The sequence below is a fragment of the Equus przewalskii genome, chromosome 10 (genome assembly GCF_037783145.1).
Source record: "Equus przewalskii isolate Varuska chromosome 10, EquPr2, whole genome shotgun sequence".
NCBI classification, from domain to species: Eukaryota; Metazoa; Chordata; class Mammalia; order Perissodactyla; family Equidae; genus Equus; species Equus przewalskii.
In genome coordinates, this window is record NC_091840.1 from 37,736,937 (window position 1) to 37,755,200 (window position 18,264).

Sequence of the window (18,264 nt, forward strand, 5' to 3'; positions counted from 1 at the left end):
AAAAGGATCCAAATCAAGCTTCTCGAGAAAGACTAGAAGATGAAACAATGTCTGAGCTGGAAAATCCACTGAATGAGCTTAATGGCATATTAGACATTGCATGCAGAAGAAAAGATTGGGGAACTTGAAGACATAGCAACAGAAACAACCTGATATAAAACACAAGGAAAAAAATTTAAAGTACAGAGTGCTAGTGAGTTGTGTAACAAAGCCAAGTGGCCTAATACACATATAACTGGAGTACCTGAGGAGAGGATGGCATATGGAAAATATATTGGAAGAGATAATGGCTGAAAAATTTCCAAATTTGGTGAAAACTATCAACCCATAGATCCAAGAAGCTCTCAACAAACCTCAAGCCCAAGAAATTTTTTCAGTTACCAAAGGTCATCATAATTACATTGCTTAAACCAATAATAAAGAGAAAATCTAAAAAGCAGACAGAGAAAAATGACACATTATGTACAAAGGAACAAAGATAAGGATGACAGCAGATTTATCACTGGAAATGATGCAAGATAGAAGACAATAAAGCAACAAATATAAATTATTGAAAGACTAAACCACCAACCTAGTTCTCTACCCAGCAAAGCTATCTTTCAAAAACAGAAGTGAGAGGCCAGCCTGATGGTGCAGTGGTTAAGTTTCCTTGTTCTGCTTCAGCAGCCCAGGGTTCACAAGTTTGGATCCCAGGCATGGACCTACATACCACTCATCAAGCCATGCTGTGACAGGCATCCCACATATAAAGTAGAGGAAGATGGGCACAGATGTTAGCTCAGGGACAATCTTCCTCAAGCAAAAAGAGGAAGATTGGCAACAGATGTCAGCTCAAGGCCAATCCTCCTCTTCAGAAAAAAAAAGAAGTGAAATAAAGACTTTTTTCATAATTTCAGATTTTCAAAATCTGAACAACTTAATCATCAGCAGACCTACACTATAAGAAGTGTTAAAGAAATTCCTTTGAACAGAAGGAAAATGATGCAAGATGAAAATCCAGATTTACACAAAGGAATAAAAATCACCAGAAATGGTAACTGCATAGGTAAGGATAAAGAATTTTTTTCATATTATTTAAACCTCTTTAAAAGATAAGTGGCTGTTTAAAGCAAAAATAATATCAACATATTAGGGGATTTATAACATATATTGAAGTAAAATGTATCTCAACAATAGCACAAAGTCTTGAAAAGGAGAAATGGAAGAATACTTTTCTAAGGACCTTATACGATACATGAAATGGTAAATATCACTTGAAGATAGACTGTGATAAGGTTACATACATATACCATAAACCGTCGAGCTACCACTAAGATAGCAAAACAAAGAGTTACAACTAATAAGCCAGTAAAGGAGATAAAATGTAATCATTAAAAGGTGCAGAAGTAAATCAAAAGGATGCAGAAAAAAGGAAAAGGGGAAATAAAAAACATAGATGGGGAAATAGAAAAAAATAGCAATAGGCTAGATTAAAACCCACACATAACAATAATCACATTAAAAATAAATGGCCTAGAAAGTGGGTGAGGGATACAGGAGATCCTTCTGTACTACTCTCTGCTACCTGTGCAACTTCCTATGAATCTCCAAATATTTCAAAATGAACAGTTAAAAAAGCAAATAGTTTAAATACCTCAATTAAAAGGTGAAATTGTCAGATTGGATTAAAAAGCAACTGAATGAAAATAAAAATACAACATACCCTTGTCTTCCTGTATGGAATATTGCTCCAGAGAAATCAGAAGCCAGCATGATCTATGACACAGATAATTGGATTTTTCTGCTAGGACTGTTAAGAATTCTTTCAATCTGAGGATTTATTTTAGGAAAAACGTCCTCTATTATATCTTAGAGTATTTTCCTGTTCCATGTATTGAGTTCTATACTTCATATCCATTTTTAGCAGATCATTGTACTCTAGATATATATCTTCTTTATAATTACTTTAATATTTGTCTTATTTCTCTCTGTTTATGTGATTATCTCAAGCCTTCCTATATGCCGGGAATTGGGTCTTCAATTTCTTGTTGCTTCTAAGTTATTTTCTTCTGTAACATTTCACAATCTGTTTCCTTAGCAATACCCTTCTTCAACTCTTTTGGCTGCTTTATCATTTTGTCTTTCAACTCTTGTTTTATTGAATTTACGGACTTTTCAAATTCTTCTGTACCATGAGACATGTGGGAGTTTACTTTTGTCCCTGGAGTTATCCTTCCTTTCAGGATAGGTTCTTCATCTGGCTCATAGCAGGTTTCTTTTTCACATTTTTCCCTGTTATCTTTCTGCCTAGTTATCATGCCATTTATCTTTCTAATGCTTAATAAGAGCAGCTCAGTATAGTCTTTCCATGTGCTTTAAGATGGTATGAGAGGACTCTCTTTGACAACTTCCTTTTATAAAGTAAAGCTTGTTTGTCTTCCTTTCCAATGTATAGGTGGAGACCTGGATGGCGTCTTCCATCTACTTTTCTGTAGCCTGGTGTGTTCTCGTGTTATTTGAAGCCCTCACTGTTAACCTGGCTTGTGCTCTTGATTGTTGCCTATGAGATTCCATTAACTCCACTGTACTGGGGAGCTCTACCTTATTCCTATGTGCTTTGCCTCCTTTATTGAAGTCACATGAAACCCTAGAAAATACTTCCTAGCCCTATAGAAAGTCCTCAGGGAAAATCAGGGGCTTCTACTCTTGAGGGTCCCCTCATGTTGTTCCCCCGAGCTGCCTATCCAATGCCTCAGCTGCCACTCTTCAAATTTATCATATTCATGAGAATTCTGGTTTTCCTTCTTTCATGAACCCGCTTTACTCAGTACTGCTTTGGGCAGGTGAGACAGTAGCTATGCCTTTATATAAATCTTTGTTATTCTATTTTTTACGTCCAAATACATCTATAGGGTGTTTATGGCATGAGGTTGGGCTCCATTCTTACTGATAAACTTGTGGCTGTAGTTTTACTAATTTTGTGTATTCTTTTAGGTTTTGGGAAAGGGAAAGTCTATGATCTGGATTCATTCAGGTCTTTATTGAGAGTTGCCAATTTTTTTAAATTTTTCACTAAAATTCTATACAAAGCATTGACAATTGATATTTTGTACCGAGGTGCAGACTCCTGGATACAGAAAATACGTACTGAATGAAAAATTGTTAGTAAGTTGAAAATATCAAACTCTTTCTATCCACTTGCCTTCCTCCATTTTATTGACAATAGAGCACTAAATGAATTGCCAATTTTGATATTAATCATTTTATTTTAAATATCTCTCTCTATACTATCGTAGAGTAAGTGATTTGCAATATATTCCAAGTTAGCTGTAAATTATTTCACAATAGATTAATTCCATGCTTTCCCATGGGCATGTCTTAAAATTTTAAAAGTTAAGTTCTGATATTGTAACCAGCGGCCAGAAATAATCAATTCTAGCTTCAATTTCATACATCTTACAATGAGATTTAAATTTCCCTCTTCTTAGGGAATAGCGGCGTCTTCCTGTATTCAAGAGAGAATTAACTCTTCGAATTTTTTTAGTTTCTGTCCCTCAGAAAAGAGAGATTTGTTGGGTTTACATATGGGGAGGATTTCTGAGAGACCTATTACACACAAGGAGTTTGCGCTTGTGTAGCAATAGCCTTTGAGAGACTCCAGGAAATCTGAAGACTCAGCAGAACAAAGACTAGATTTACTTCACCATTTCATTGGTTATTAAATTAAACGAAAAACAAAATGTAACCTTTGAATCTAGTACATTCATCCTCTTGGGGACCCCCTCGTTTTAAAATTAGTGAATAAAACGCAATATGTCTCCCTGGGGGACTGTGGCAAGCTTACCTTCGTATAATAACCTAAGACTCTCCACAGGAATAATATTAAAGCAGAATTAAAGAGCCAAGATTCCAAATAACCAAAAGGCACACATAAAGTATTTTAAAACATAGTGATCAAAAATACTAATGCCATTAAAATAAAAAAATGGAAAACAATAAAGTAATGTAATGTGGTCTTACAAAAAAATTATACTTTGCACCATTTGATCTTACATTTTGAAACAGGTCACAACCATTCTTGCCCATAAAAGGCCAGAAACTACAGCTCTCCACCCTTCATCCTCTCCCAGGACATCACACCCACGCATTTTTGCGATGTGACTGTGTTAAAACTAACGAACCTATCTGAGTCTGCCCGGCACTCTTTGCTCAAAGATTTTCTCATGATTTCTTCCCTCACTGAGAGCTTCCTTGACCACCCTGAATACCCCTCCCTCTATCTACCTACCTACCTACACACACACACACACACACACACACAATCTCTGCATCTCAGGGCCTCTAATTACTACTCGGATGTCCCTATTACTATCTAAAATTTCTTGTATTTGTTTACTTGTCTGTGATCTGTCTCTACCCCAAAGAAGGAATTTAGTCAGTCTTGTTTGCTATCCCCAACCCCCAGCACCTAGAAGAGGACATGGCTCACAATGAGTGCTCATTAAATATTTGATGATTAAATGGTTAGACCCAATAGTTTCACAGTTAACTAGAGATGAGAGCTACCTAATTGTTTCTTAGACTGAGATCTTCCTGTCAGATAGAAACCTTCAGAATATACAGGTGTTTCTTTGCCCTGGAAGCCAGACAGAGCAGAAGATTGTAGAAAACGGCTGACTCAGCTGCGCTTGGATTAATACCAAACACAATGTTTCTTTCCAGGCCTGAAAATCGACGGACACTGTCCAGCACAATATGATTGCCCGTGATGTCTGACGCATCCTTGATCCGTACTACCAGATCAGATTCCTCATCGAGCTGAGACGTTCTTCTCCTCCTCATTGCTCTTAGAAGCTTATCTTTATATTTTTCCACTTCACTTGCTTTGCTGAAAAGCACAGCAATATCCTTGGGGGAATAACCACTCCTCAAGAGAAACTGGCACTTCTCTGCTACCCGGACCACCATCTCCTCCAGGTCTGAGCACTCCATATTCTCGAAGTTTCCTGGAACACCCTGAGCCCACTGAGCTTCATGGACCATCTCCAGGCACCCAGCGGGGATGTTGGGTGGAGGTTTTTCTTTGACCTCCTGCATTACTTCTTGTAGGTAGTTGGCTATTGGGTCTGCATTGCGGACCACTCTGGTGAGCTCTTCTTTTGGATCTTGGTCTAAGAGAGGGGGGAGGCCATTGCAACTCAAGTGGCTGGTCTGAAAGTAGTCCAGAAAGATCCAGAGAATTCCTGGGCAATCCTTTTCTCTCTGAGTGATGGTTCTCGCCTTCTCATACCAATCCCCGTCTTCAGTGCGGAAATTCTGAGCTTCATCAATGATGATGTGTTGAATCTTTTCAAAGTTATTTTTCATGAAGGTTTTCCGGGTCACTGCCTGGCAGACATTTTTCTCGCTGAAAATGTAAGAAATACAGTCAAGTTTCCCGAATCAAACAAAAGACACTAATTCTGCTCTTAAACTCCTCTGGAAATAGTAAATATAATATGACTCTTAGCATGTAAACTTAAAGCCACACATCAGTCAAAGTTACTCAAGAAAAGAAAGTGAATATAGTTAGGCTGCGTACCTCACAAACTTCCTCAGAGGCTGGTTCTCACAGATGTAGAGAATGTCATCTGGTTGACAGTGAAACACATTCCTGACCTTCTCCATGATCCTAAGAGCCAGGATGGTCTTCCCTGATCCAGGTAAGCCATGAACAAACAGCTCTCTGGTTTTGCGAAGGTTCTTTGAAAGCAACTCGTACTGTTTATCTGTGAGTAGGTTCAAAACCTCAGAGCCCAGCTCTTCACTTAAGAAAGATCTGAAGCCAAGCAGGACTATCACAAGGGACTGTAACAGAGTTTCCATGTGCCGGATGGTCGTAAGGTTGTAGGACTCGGGGTAAATTTGCAAATCAGAACCATGAAGGGTTTTTGCAGTTCTGTCAGGATTCAACAGGAAGACCAAGGGAGTGATGCACAGTTTCCCAGTGTAGCCACCTGTGTTCACCAGCTTCAGCTTTAAGGAACGGGCGAGTCTCATAGAATAGTCCTTCCAGCACGCATCCCACTCACCGAGGATGGTGTAGAGGAGTGGGATGTTGTTCTGGGAAAGCAGAAGAGCATCGCAGATGACTCCCTGCTTCTCTTGCAGACCCAAGTCCACAGCCCAGCTGCGAGAAAAAATCAAGACTCCTCGAGAAACAGAGCGCATTTCTCTATTGATTAAGTCTCTCAGACCTTTATGTTGTGAGATCAGCTCCTTGTAGAGGGTGTCTGGAATATATGACACTCTGTCTGGAAATACTAGACAGGGAAAGAATTGGAATGAATTAGAGAATCCTCAGACACACTAGTAATCATCTTTATGTGTAAAACATTCAATCCACGTTTGGGTCCCACCATGTGTCAGCCCTAGGTTATGCATTAGTAACAAAAAGATAAAATAATTCCCAGTCCGATGGAACTGATAACTGATTGGCATAAACAGAGACGAACAATAATTATGACACAAAGTGATAAATGCAATGGGAAAGAAGTGCACAAAGCGTTATGTGAACACCAAGGAGAGGTACAGCTTAAGAAAGAAGAAAATATGGAAGTGTTTATGAAGAAGGAGACACTTGAGCTGCTTCTTAAAGGATGACTATGAGTTAGCCAGTAGAAGGATGGGGGAGTAGAGAGATAGGCAAAATGGGATTCATGAGTAAAGCACAAAGAGACAAGATATAGCAAGGTCCATTCAGGCAACTCCAGGCAGTGTGCGTTGCTGACGTCTAAGGTGAGAGGCAAAGAGGTGGAGACGACGGTGGGGAGGAAGCCATTGTAGTGCCATCTTAACACCTGACAATGCTGACTATAATGAACAATACTGCATTACGTACTTGAAAGTTGCTAAGAGAGATCTTAAATGTTCTCACCACACGTACCCAGACAAATGGTAATTATGTGAATTGTTGGATATGTTAATTAATCTTATTGTGGTCATCATTTCACAATATATACATGTATGAAATCATCATGTTGTACACCTTATATGTGATGCTATATGTCAATTATATCTCCATAAAGCTGGGGGGAAAGAACACCTGGCAAAGGATGTATACTATATGATTTCGCCTACATGACATTCTGTGCAAGGCAAAAGTATAGGAATGGAGAACAGATCAATGGCTGCTAGGGGCTAGGAACTGAAGAGCTTGACTGCAAAGGGGCAGCATGAAGGAGCCTTTTTTGGGTGATGTAATTGTTCTCTCTCTTGACTGTGGTGGTGGTTATGTGAATCTCTACATGTTTAAAAACCCTTGGAACGGTATAACAAAAGAAATTCCATTTTACAGATGTAAATTTTAAAAACTAATTTTTAAAAGTGCTTTTTAAAAACGTTTTGGCTTTGGGGCTGGCCCCGTGGCCGAGTGGTTAAGTTCGCGCGCTCTGCTGCAGGCGGCCCAGTGTTTCGTTAGTTCGAATCCTGGGTGCGGACATGGCACTGCTCATCAGACCACGCTGAGGTAGCGTCCCACATGCCACAACTAGAAGAACCCACAACGAAGAATACACAACTATGTACCGGGGGGCTTTGGGGAGAAAAAGGAAAAAATAAAATCTTTAAGAAAAAAAAAGAAAAACGTTTTGGCTTTTTATATATGTATATAAAAGGTCCTTAAACCTTTGGAGATGACAAGCCCAAATCTGGAATCTAATCAAAGCTATGAACCCTCTCCCCAGAAGATAATCAAATACACACAAAATTCGAATTTTGAAGCGAGGGTAGAGGGAAGACACAAGGATGAATGCAGATTTCTGTGCTTGGCTGGATGGAGAATGGACTCTCTAACTGAGAGAGGCAACGTGGAAGAAAGAGCAGAAAAAGAATACAGGATGCAGAGCAATAGGCAGGATATACAGAAGAAATTGAAGATTGTCAAAGTAGGAGATGGATTTTGGAAATGCTCAGTTTGGAATACCTGTGGTACACTGAGCTGTCCAGCAAGCAATGGGACACACCAGTAAAGTTTGTCTGGGCTCAGAGAAATACTAGAGATATTTTCCACAAAAGTAGACTAAACTAAGGACACCTCCTACTACTATTTTGATTTAACATCATTCTGGAATTATTGGCCAATGAACTAAAACAAGTAAAAGAAATAAAGTGTATAAGTATAGGAACGGTTTGTTCAAAACTACCTTTGATATTGCATTAATAAGATTATTAAGTAAAATGTTTAGAAATGGTATAATGTACATTTTAAAACTAAGAGCTTTCCTACATGCCAGCAATTCATAATCAGAAATTATCATATAAAGATCCCATTGTACAAATAAAATTTAACATAGATAGTAACAATATGCATAAAACTTTGAAACAATTTGAGAGAGACACCATATTTCACTGATTATATGTACTTCAATGTCTCTGAAATCAAGATACATCATATAGTTTAAGTGGCATTATTTTCTCTTTCAATGGTAAATAAATAGTAGTGCAACATTTTTTCCTTCAGTTTGATGAAATATGGTAAAAGAAGACTTGGATAAGTGGCCAAACATTTCATGTTCAACTATGAAAAAAATTCACTGTTGTAAAAATGACAATTCTTTCCAAGTTTATCAATTTCATGTAACTGTCATAAAAAATAATCCTATATTGTCCTTTTCTTTTTGGTAGAACAAAATGATTCTAAGCTTCTTCTAGAAGAGAAATGCTGTGATACCATTTGAGGAAAGTGTATTCTGGTATATGTTTTGAATTACAATTTGGCAACGTTCACCTAAATTTACAAGCAATGTTACTACTTGGAATTTAACCTTAAGGAACACCTCAAGGTACTTGTTGAAAACGCATATTGTAGCACTATTTAAAATAGAAAAAAATTAGATAGCATCTAAAATTCCATCAAAAAAGGGACTGGTTAAAGAAATGATAGCAGGGGTCTTTGAAAAGTTCTTATTTCTTGACCCGGGTGGTGGTTACACAGGTTTCACTGCATAATTACTTATTAAATTATATCTTCGTTCTATGTGCTTGCAGTTTGTATTACATATTTTGTAATAAAAATAGCCAAAATTAACAACATCCCTGTTTAGGAATACTATGAAATACTAGACAATCAATAAAAGAATTGAGTAAATCTATGAGCAAGTTTGTAACAAGAGGTACACACACATTACTCAGATTTGGTCCTGTGCTTGCACAGCTGTCGTGCCTTCATTTTTACTGCTGAATAATATTCCATTACGTAAATAAACTGCAATATATTTAGCCATTGTTGTGACAACAGATAATGTGGTTGTTTCCTGTTTGGGGCTATTACAAATAGTGAATCTATGAGCTCTCATGGGCATATCTCCAATGATATATGTCTCCTGAGGCACGTGTACACATTTTTCCCTAGAAACTAGAAAGAACCGCTAAATGCTAGAGTATGCAGATGACCAGCTATCCAAGGTAATGCCAGATTTGTTTTCCAAAGGGATTAGGGCAACTTAATTCCCAGCAGCAATGTTCAGAAGATCTTGATTACCCAAAACCTCCCCAACACCTGATTGTCAGTTAAATGGGATAAGATGGTATCCACTTGTGGTTTTGATTTGTACTTCACTCATCACTGATGGGTTGAGCATCTTTCCATGAGTTTATTGGACATACGTGTTTCCTTTTCTAAGAAATACATCTTTATAACTATTGCCCATTTTTCTACTGGGTTGTTTGTCCTTTTAAAAATTGTGTAAGTTATTATATATATTCTAGATACCAATCCTTTGTCAGCTATATGGATTGCAAATATCTTCTTCAAATTTGTAGTTAAATCTTTTCACTATCTTTAAGGTATTTCTGAGGAACAGAAGTTCTTAATTTTCATGTAGTGAAATTTAGCAATCTTTTTGTATCCAGTTTAGGAAATCCTTTCTTACCTTAATAACACAAAAATATTCACGTACATTTTCTACCAAAAGTTTGAAAGGTTTGTTGCTGACATTTAAGTCCTTAGACCTTCTGAAATTGATTTTTGTATAATATAAAATAGGAGTCTAGTTTTGTTTTTTTTTTCCATATGGATGAACAACCAACACGTGCCAAAGCAACCAGAGATGACAAATTACCTGGAAAGTAACGTTTTTGCTGTTCTTCCAGACATTCCAAATTCTTATGAATGCACACGCTCCTGCTGCAGGGTGTGGTGGATGACAAACTCAGCGCAAGGACCATCTCAGAAAACCCGGACAGATCTTAGAAACAAGAACCAAGGCTTCAATATGCAAAAAGGCAGACCCCAACTCACAGCTGAGCTGTGCTGCAAAGCCTTTCACTAAGTTTTGGAACTCAAAGCCGTGGCCCACAGCTATTTGTGTTCACATCCTAAGTCAGCTCAGGAAAGCCTACGGATGCCTTGGGGGGGAAAACCGGTTTAGAGCAACAGTTTTTAGTTTTTAATTTTGTTATATTGAAGCAAGCTATTTTTACATTTTTAGAATGTTTATATTTTTAAAAAAATATGATTAGAAGATATGAAGGTCAATGGATATAAATTTCTGAGGAGATTCTGAAATGGACTTTGTTTTTCTGGACTTCTGAAGAAGTCACCATTGATTTTCTTTTGCCTAATTTCATCTTGGGCTTTCCTTTTCCACGGTGGATGCATGTCACCAACACTACCCTTTGGCTTATCAGTCACAATTAGCATCACATGCTGGCTCTCATCAGGAAAAGTGGGAAAGGAGAGGGACAGCCCTGTCATGTTTGGGCTCAAAAAGGAAAGTGGGGCAGAGAGAAAGGGAGAATATTTAATTCAGGGAACCATGCACGAATGGGAAGGCAGGGGAAAGCGACAGTAAGTTAAAGAGCAAACATATGTACGTGTGAAAAAGGAATTTCCTGAATAATTAAATGTGAGTTCATGATCAAAAAGAAGAAGAGACTTGAATATGAACTCAAGAAAGGATGTGAAGGGGCCAGCCCAGTAGCATAGTGGTTAAGTTCGCATTGCTCCACTTTGGTAGCCCGGGGTTCGCACGTTTGGATCCCAGGTGCAGACCTGCCTACCACTCATCAAGCCATGCTGTGGCAGCGTCCCACATCCAAACTGGAGGAAGATTGGCACAGATGTTAGCTCAGCGACAATCTTCCTCAAGCAAAAAGAGGAAGATTGGCAACAGATGTTAGCTCAGGGCCAATCTTCCTCACAAAAAAAAGAGAGAGAAAGGATGTGAAATAGAAATTACTAGTTCAGACAGCCCTCTGCACCAACCGCTAGTGGGTTTATTAGCCCAGGGCATCTGTTTGTTGAATGCAGGCTGTTCAAGATGGGCAGAGAAAAAAAGGGCAATGACTCACCAACTGTATCTATAGGAATTAATAAATTGGGCATCTGCAACTCTGAAAGTACCTCTCTTTCCCCAGATTCTAAAATAATACCTCTCTTTCCTCCCTCCCCACCTCCCCTGCCCCAGCAAACATTACAATCATTGTTGATTCTGCTCTCTGACCTGGGTCAGCTTCTGTCATCCAGGCCACCCATTCCTTTGTGCTCAGCTGTCTCACACAATTGTTCTTCACCTGCCAGGAACTAGGTATTTTGGCAAACACTGCACAGCAGAACGGTTCCACCTTGACCGCACAGACATATCCGTGGAGGGCACACTGATTGTGTACTTCGAGGAATTTGACGGCATATTTTATCTCATGTCTCCGTGTACAGAAGTGATGGACAGGTAATTTCTTAATACAGCGATCAATGGAAGCCTTCAAGGCCGTAAGATCCATTCTCTCTTTTTGACTTCCAATGACTTGAAGGGTCTCATCGTGCACACCGAAAAATACAAATCCTCCTTCAGTGTTTGCGAATGCAGAAACACAGCTGGGGAGACTCTCTTTAAAGCATCGCGACACGTCTGTTGAGAACATTTTAAATTCGACATGCTTGGACGTAGTAAAGTTGAGCTTTTCCAAGTACTGAAGGTGAGTTCTAGCAAACAGAGCAGCAGCTGAGGCCTTTATGTTACCTTCATTTTGGACACCAACCCCAACGTTCTGTGGACTTAAACTGGAATCATTAATATTCATGACAGTCTGAGTCTTCTCTGTGAGGAACGCCAGTGCTTCGTGAGAACTCATGACATCAGTAGATGTTCTATATCTGTGGTACAAGTTGGAGCACAAGGTAGCGAGCCGTACGCCAGAGGCCTCTGCATTCCATGATTTCACAAAAATCAAAAAGAGGTCTCCTTGCTGCATCTCATCTAAATAGCCGTTGAAAATTGATGGTAGATGCAACCCTACTCCATGAATTTCATAATTGTACTCTTTGTTCTCAATCTCAGCTTTGACCACTCCCCCACCAGAATTCAGTAGGGCACATATCGCATGCAAGATGATTTCATTCTGTTTTTCCCGCAGTTGAGGGTACATTTCACTCCTTTGCTTATTCCCAAGGACGACTTTTCCTGCATTTAAAACACACTCAGCAAAGTTTGTTTCCAAATCAATCTTGAGACTCATCTTCTCGGCACTTGTCCTAGTCTTACCCTGAAATGTCCTCCTAAAAAAATCAGAAAGACAGAGCCATTAGAGCAGGACAAGAATAGGGGCGGTGGGAAAATCGACAATTTGAGACCACTCTTCTGAAGTTGGCCACTTTATTTATTCCCACAGGGCTTGAGGCCAGATTGATGCCTGAATTAGGGGTGTAGGACAGGCTGAGGAGATAAGTCTGCTGGAAGCCCACCAGAGAAATGATCAAGAGGCTATTTTTATGCTGTGATTTTAGTAACCATTTCTCCCAGTTCTCTGAGTGGCAAGGTCTCTTGGGTCACCTGCAGAAAATAGGAAATTTTACAAAGACACACATGGACTGGAGCTGGAATGTAACTGGAAAGCTTTCGTGGTCAGAGGTATCTCTGGGGTGTACTGTGTATTGTTTTTCTTGGTGTTTTGTCTTTCTCCTCTCACTGAGACCTGGGCAATTCTCACATTGCCCAGTTTATAACCCAGTTTTGGGAAGGAGAAAATCTGATTGAGTTGGTAATTTATCATTGTTGCTATGGAACAGATCCTTTAGTGTCCCCTGGTCCAAGAAGTTCCTATCTTGTCAAAACATATTTATGTATATTATATACTTTTATATATAATATATATTCTCTTTCTATAGTAAAGTATCTTTTTATGTATAATTACAATTATATACTATATATTTTTGTATATAATTTGTTTGGAACTACAAATTATTGACTATTTGTTTGGAACAACCAGGCTGGTAGGTTGAGGTGGGCTTTTGACATTTCCTAAACCTAACTGACAATAAGGAATCTCAGAAAGACGGAAAACTGAATGAGAGTGTACAGACACACCATCTTTGCAACCACACTGCAGGACTGAAGATCAGGCATGCGTGATACACATCTCTGCAGCTGCCAATCTTGGACCAATCAGGCAGTTGAGGAAGAAGAAAGAGCAACTAAACCAACTCACACATAATTACAAAACCCTCTACCACCAGAGACTTCACTGTGAACCAAGAAGATGTCATGCTATCTGGACAATGTCCTGGCCCTGCCCCGTGCATTTCCATCCTCAAAAACCTAGATGCAGACCCACAGCCAACATCATACTGAATGGCGAAAAACTGAAAGCCATCGCTCTGAGAACAGGAACAAGACAAAGTGCCCACTCTTGCCACTACTACTCAACATGGTGCTGGAGGTTTTGGCCAGAGCAATTAGGCAAGAAAAAGAAATAAAAGATATCCAAATTGGAAAGGAAGAAGTAAAATTCTCACTGTTTGCAGATGACATGATTCTACATACAGAAAACCCTAAAGAATCCACTAGAAAACTATTAGAAATAATCAACAACTACAGCAAAGTTGCAGGGTACAAAATCAACTTACAAAAATCAGTTGCACTTCTATACACTAATAATGAACTCGAAGAAAGAGAAATCAAGACTACAATCCCATTTACAACTGCAACAACAACAACAAAATATCTAGGAACAAATTTAACCAAGGAGGTAAAAAACCTATACACTGAAAACTATAAGATATTATTGAAAGAAATCAAAGAAGACATAAAGGAATGGAAAGATATTCCATGCTCATGGATTGGAAGAATAAACATAGTTAAAATGTCCACATTACCTAAAGTGATCTACAGATTCAACGCAATCCCAAACAGAATCCCAGTGACAATCTTCACAGAAATAGGACAAAGAATCCTAAAATTTGTATGGAACAACAAAAGACCCCAAATAGCCAAGGCAATCCTGAGAAAACAGAACAAAGCTAGAGGGATCAGAATCCCTGACTTCAAAATATACTACAAAGCTACAGTAATCAAAACAGCATGGTACTGGCACAAAAACAGACACACAGATCAATGGAACAGAAGTGAAAGCCCAGAAATATAACCACACATCTATGGACAGCTAATCTCTGACAAAGGATCCAAGAACATACAATGGAGAAAGGAAATTCTCTATAATAAATGGTGTTGGTAAAACTGGACAGCCATGTGCAAAAGAATAAAAGTAGACCATTATCTCAAACCAAACACAAAAATTAACTGAAAATGGAATGTAAGACCTGAAACCACAAAACTCCTAGAATAAAATATAGGCAGTACACTCTTTGACATTGGTTTTAGCAGCATTTTCCGAATACCACGTCTACTCAGACAAGGGAAACAATAGAAAAAATAAACAAATGGGACTTCATCAGACTAAAGATCTCCTGCAAGGCAAAAGAAACCAGGAAGAAAACAAAAAGACAACCTACCAATTGGAAGAAAATATTTGCAAATCATATATCTGACAAGGGATTAATTTCCAAAATATATAAAGAACTCAACAACAGAAAAAGAAACAACCTAATCTAAAAATGGGCAGAGGGGGGCTGGCCCAGTGGTGCAGTGATTAAGTTGGCAAGTTCCACTTTGGCAGCCCATAGTTCACAGATTCGGATCCTGGGAGCAGACCTACACACTGCTCTTCAGGCCATGCTGTGGCAGTGTCCCACATACAAAATAGAGGAAGACTGGCACAGATGTGAGCTCAGGGTCAAGATTCCTCCAAAAAAAAAAAAAAAAAAAGTAGAAAGAAGGAAAAATGGGCAGAGGGACCTAACCCTAACAGCCTAGTGGTTAAAGTTCCGTGCTCACCACTTCAGCACCCTGGGTTTGCGTCCTGGTGACAGAACCACACCACCTATCTGTCAGTTGCCATGCTGTGGCAGTGGCTCACATAGAAGAACTAGAATGACTTTCAACTAGGATATACAAGTACTGGGGCTTTGTGGAGGAAAAAAAGCAAGAGGAAGATTGGCAACAGACATTATGCTCAGGGCAAATCTTTCCCTAAAAAAAAAAATAGGCAGAGGATCTGAACAGGCACTTTTCCAAAGAAGATATACAGATGGCCAACAGGCACATGAAAAGATGCTCAACATCACTAATGATCAGGGAGATGCAAATCAAAACTACAATGAGATATCACCTTACGCCTATCAGAATGGCTATAATAACAAGACAAAAAATAACAAATGTTGGAGAGGATGTAGAGAAAAGGGAACCCTCATACACTGCTGGTGGGAATGCAAACTTGTGCAGCTACTATGGAAAACAGTATGGAGGTTTCTCAAAAAATTAAAAATAGAAATACCATATGACCTAGCTATGTCACTACTGGGTATTTATCCAAAGAACATGAAGTCAACAATGCAAAGAGATTTCTGCACCCCTATGTTCATTGAAGCATTATTCACAATAGTCAAGTCATGGAAACAACCCAAGTGCCCATCAATGGATGAGTGGAAAAAGAAGATGTGGTATATATATATATATACACATATATACCACACACATATATATGTATACACACACACACACACAGTAGAATACTACTCAGCCATAAAAAAATAGAATACCTTATTTTAAAAAACTGTTGTCTTTCTCTGTCTGGCTTATTTCGTTCGGCATAATACCCTCAAGGTCCATCCATGTTGCAAATGGGATGTCTGTGCCCTCTCAGAATTCGTATATTGAAACCCTAGTCCCCATTGGGATGGTATTAGGAGGTGGGGCCTTTAGGGGGTAATTAAGGCACGAGAACTGAGACCTCATGATGTTATTAGTGCCCTTATAAGAAGAGACAGAGAGTAGGGCCAGCCCAGTGGTGCAGGAGTTAAGTTCACATGTTCCGCTGTGGCAGCCCGGGGTTTGCCGGTTCAGATCCCGGGTGCGGACATGGTACTGCTTGTCAATCCATGTTGTGGCAGGCATCCCACATACAAAGCAGAGAAAGATGGGCATGGATTTTAGCTCAGGGCCAGTCTTCCTCAGTAAAAAGAGGAAGATTGGTAGCAGATGTTAGCTCAGGGCTAATATTCACCAAAAAAAAAAGAGAGAGAGAGAAGACAGAGAGAGCTTGCTTCCTGTCTCTCTGCTCGCTCTACCTTTGGAGGAGACAAGAAGGAACCTGTCTGTAGACCAGGCAGAGTGTCCTCACCAGACTCTAGATCTGCTGGCACCTTGATCTTGCATTCCCCGGCCTCCAGAACTGTGAGAAATAAACGTTTGCTGTTTAATCCACTATGATAGTTTCTTTTACAGCAGCCCAGACTGACCCAGACAGTCACATATTGTATGATTCCATTTATGAGAAATACCCAGAATGGAGGAAGGAGGTGGTGGTTGCCAGGGACTAGGGGAAGAGGGGAGTAACCACTTACTAGGATTTATTTGGGAATGATGATGAAAATGTTTTAAAGCTTGACAGAGGTGGTAGTTGCACAACATTATAAATGTGCTAAATGCTGCTGATTTGTTCACTTTAAAATGGTTAACCTTCTGTTATGTGAATTTCACCTCAACTTTTAAAATTAATCAAAAAATGAAGTTGAAGTAAAAACTTTCTCAGACATATAAAGCTGAATGAATTCATTAGCAGTAGAACTGCAATACAAGAAATGTTAAAGAAAGTCTTCAGGCAGGAGGAAAATGATATCAGAGATCCAGTTCACAACACGAAGTTGGAACCAAGGCCTTACAACATCTGGGATACATATTTAGATCACCGCTCTGCCAGGTGCTGAGTATCTGGCCCATTGTCCTGTGAAGGTTGTTGAATCCAAACTTCATTACCTAGGGTCTGATCAATAGATTGTAATAATTGGTTCTTTTTCTGGGAGAGAGGGACACTAGCAAAGCCACAGGTTTATTTGTTTAAGGCAATTTGTCCATGAAGGTGTAAAGTGGAAACGCCATTGGCTATAATTCTCTATGGTCTCATTCGATGAGACAGGAGTTGGCCAGAGGTTTTCATTACGGGAGTCTGGGGATGGATGGCATACTCTGCAGTCAGTAAGACTGGGAGCAGTGGCCACTGTTTGAGATAATCTAAGAAGTGCATTAGTGAGTATGTTCTGACCTAACAATTATTATAAGAAACGAAGAAAAGAGAAAAAGTTTCATCATGGGTACATGACAACCAAGGGTCTATTGACAATGAGAAGAAGGATTATAAACAAGCAGATCTTTTAAAAACCCAGAAACTCGACAGGGGTCTCGGTCTGTTGTCTTGGGTGGAACCCATCCACTATGCAAGGTCATCCACTTGTTCTGAAGGTCTTGGGTCAGCTGTCTACTTCTGAAGATCAGCTACTCCTGGAAGATCTCGGAGAACCCTTAGTTTGAGGTCCTCTATTGGAATAGTTTTAATTGTGTAGAATTCTCAATTACTTCTTCAGTTGTGAAAAGCGAACCTAAAGATTGACATCCTGGAGTTTCACTACTGTATTTGTCGTTAATAGTACCTGATAAGGTTCATTTCAATGAGGTTCAGGAGTTTTACTCTGATGTCTCTTCCAATAGATGAAACCTCCTGCTTGAAGATCATGAAGAGGCTGTTTAAGATGATGTTATGGGAAGGCAGCCTTAACCTGCTGGTGATAGGACTGGGTATAGTACATGAGTCCCTTCCAATATTTTGCCATATCTGCATGTGATAGGACATAGTCTAGCATTGGAGGTGAAATCCCTTCCAGCTACTAATTCACAGAGGGATAACCAATGTGTCCCCAAGGGAATAGACCATATGGCCATAAGGGCTAGTGGGAGCATATTTGGCCAAGGGAGCTCAAAGTTTCTGAAAGTTTTACTAATTTTCTTTAAAGGACTAAATTAAAGGATTCAATTTTAAAATTAAATTAAATTAAAGGCCATTTGTTCTCTCAACATTTCCAGAAGATAGTACACGGTAATAATTTTTAAGTAAGGAGTAACAATTTACAAAGTTCTT

The 18,264-nt window shown here is 39.2% G+C and overlaps 1 protein-coding gene across 2 annotated transcripts in view; it reads right to left on the bottom strand.

Moving 5' to 3' along the window:
* Positions 1–1,970: 1,970 nt before the first annotated feature.
* SLFN5 (schlafen family member 5) overlaps positions 1,971–18,264 on the bottom strand; it is a 30,763-nt gene continuing 14,469 nt past the window's right edge. For both annotated transcript variants that reach the window (XM_070560839.1, XM_070560841.1), the window contains exons 3-6: positions 11,463–12,514; positions 10,080–10,205; positions 5,561–6,281; positions 1,971–5,386 (exon numbers count right to left, since the gene is read on the bottom strand). In XM_070560839.1, the coding sequence (XP_070416940.1) occupies positions 4,576–5,386; positions 5,561–6,281; positions 10,080–10,205; positions 11,463–12,474 (2,670 nt within the window). In that variant the 5' untranslated portion in view covers positions 12,475–12,514 and the 3' untranslated portion in view covers positions 1,971–4,575. The remainder of the gene's footprint in view (positions 5,387–5,560; positions 6,282–10,079; positions 10,206–11,462; positions 12,515–18,264) is intronic.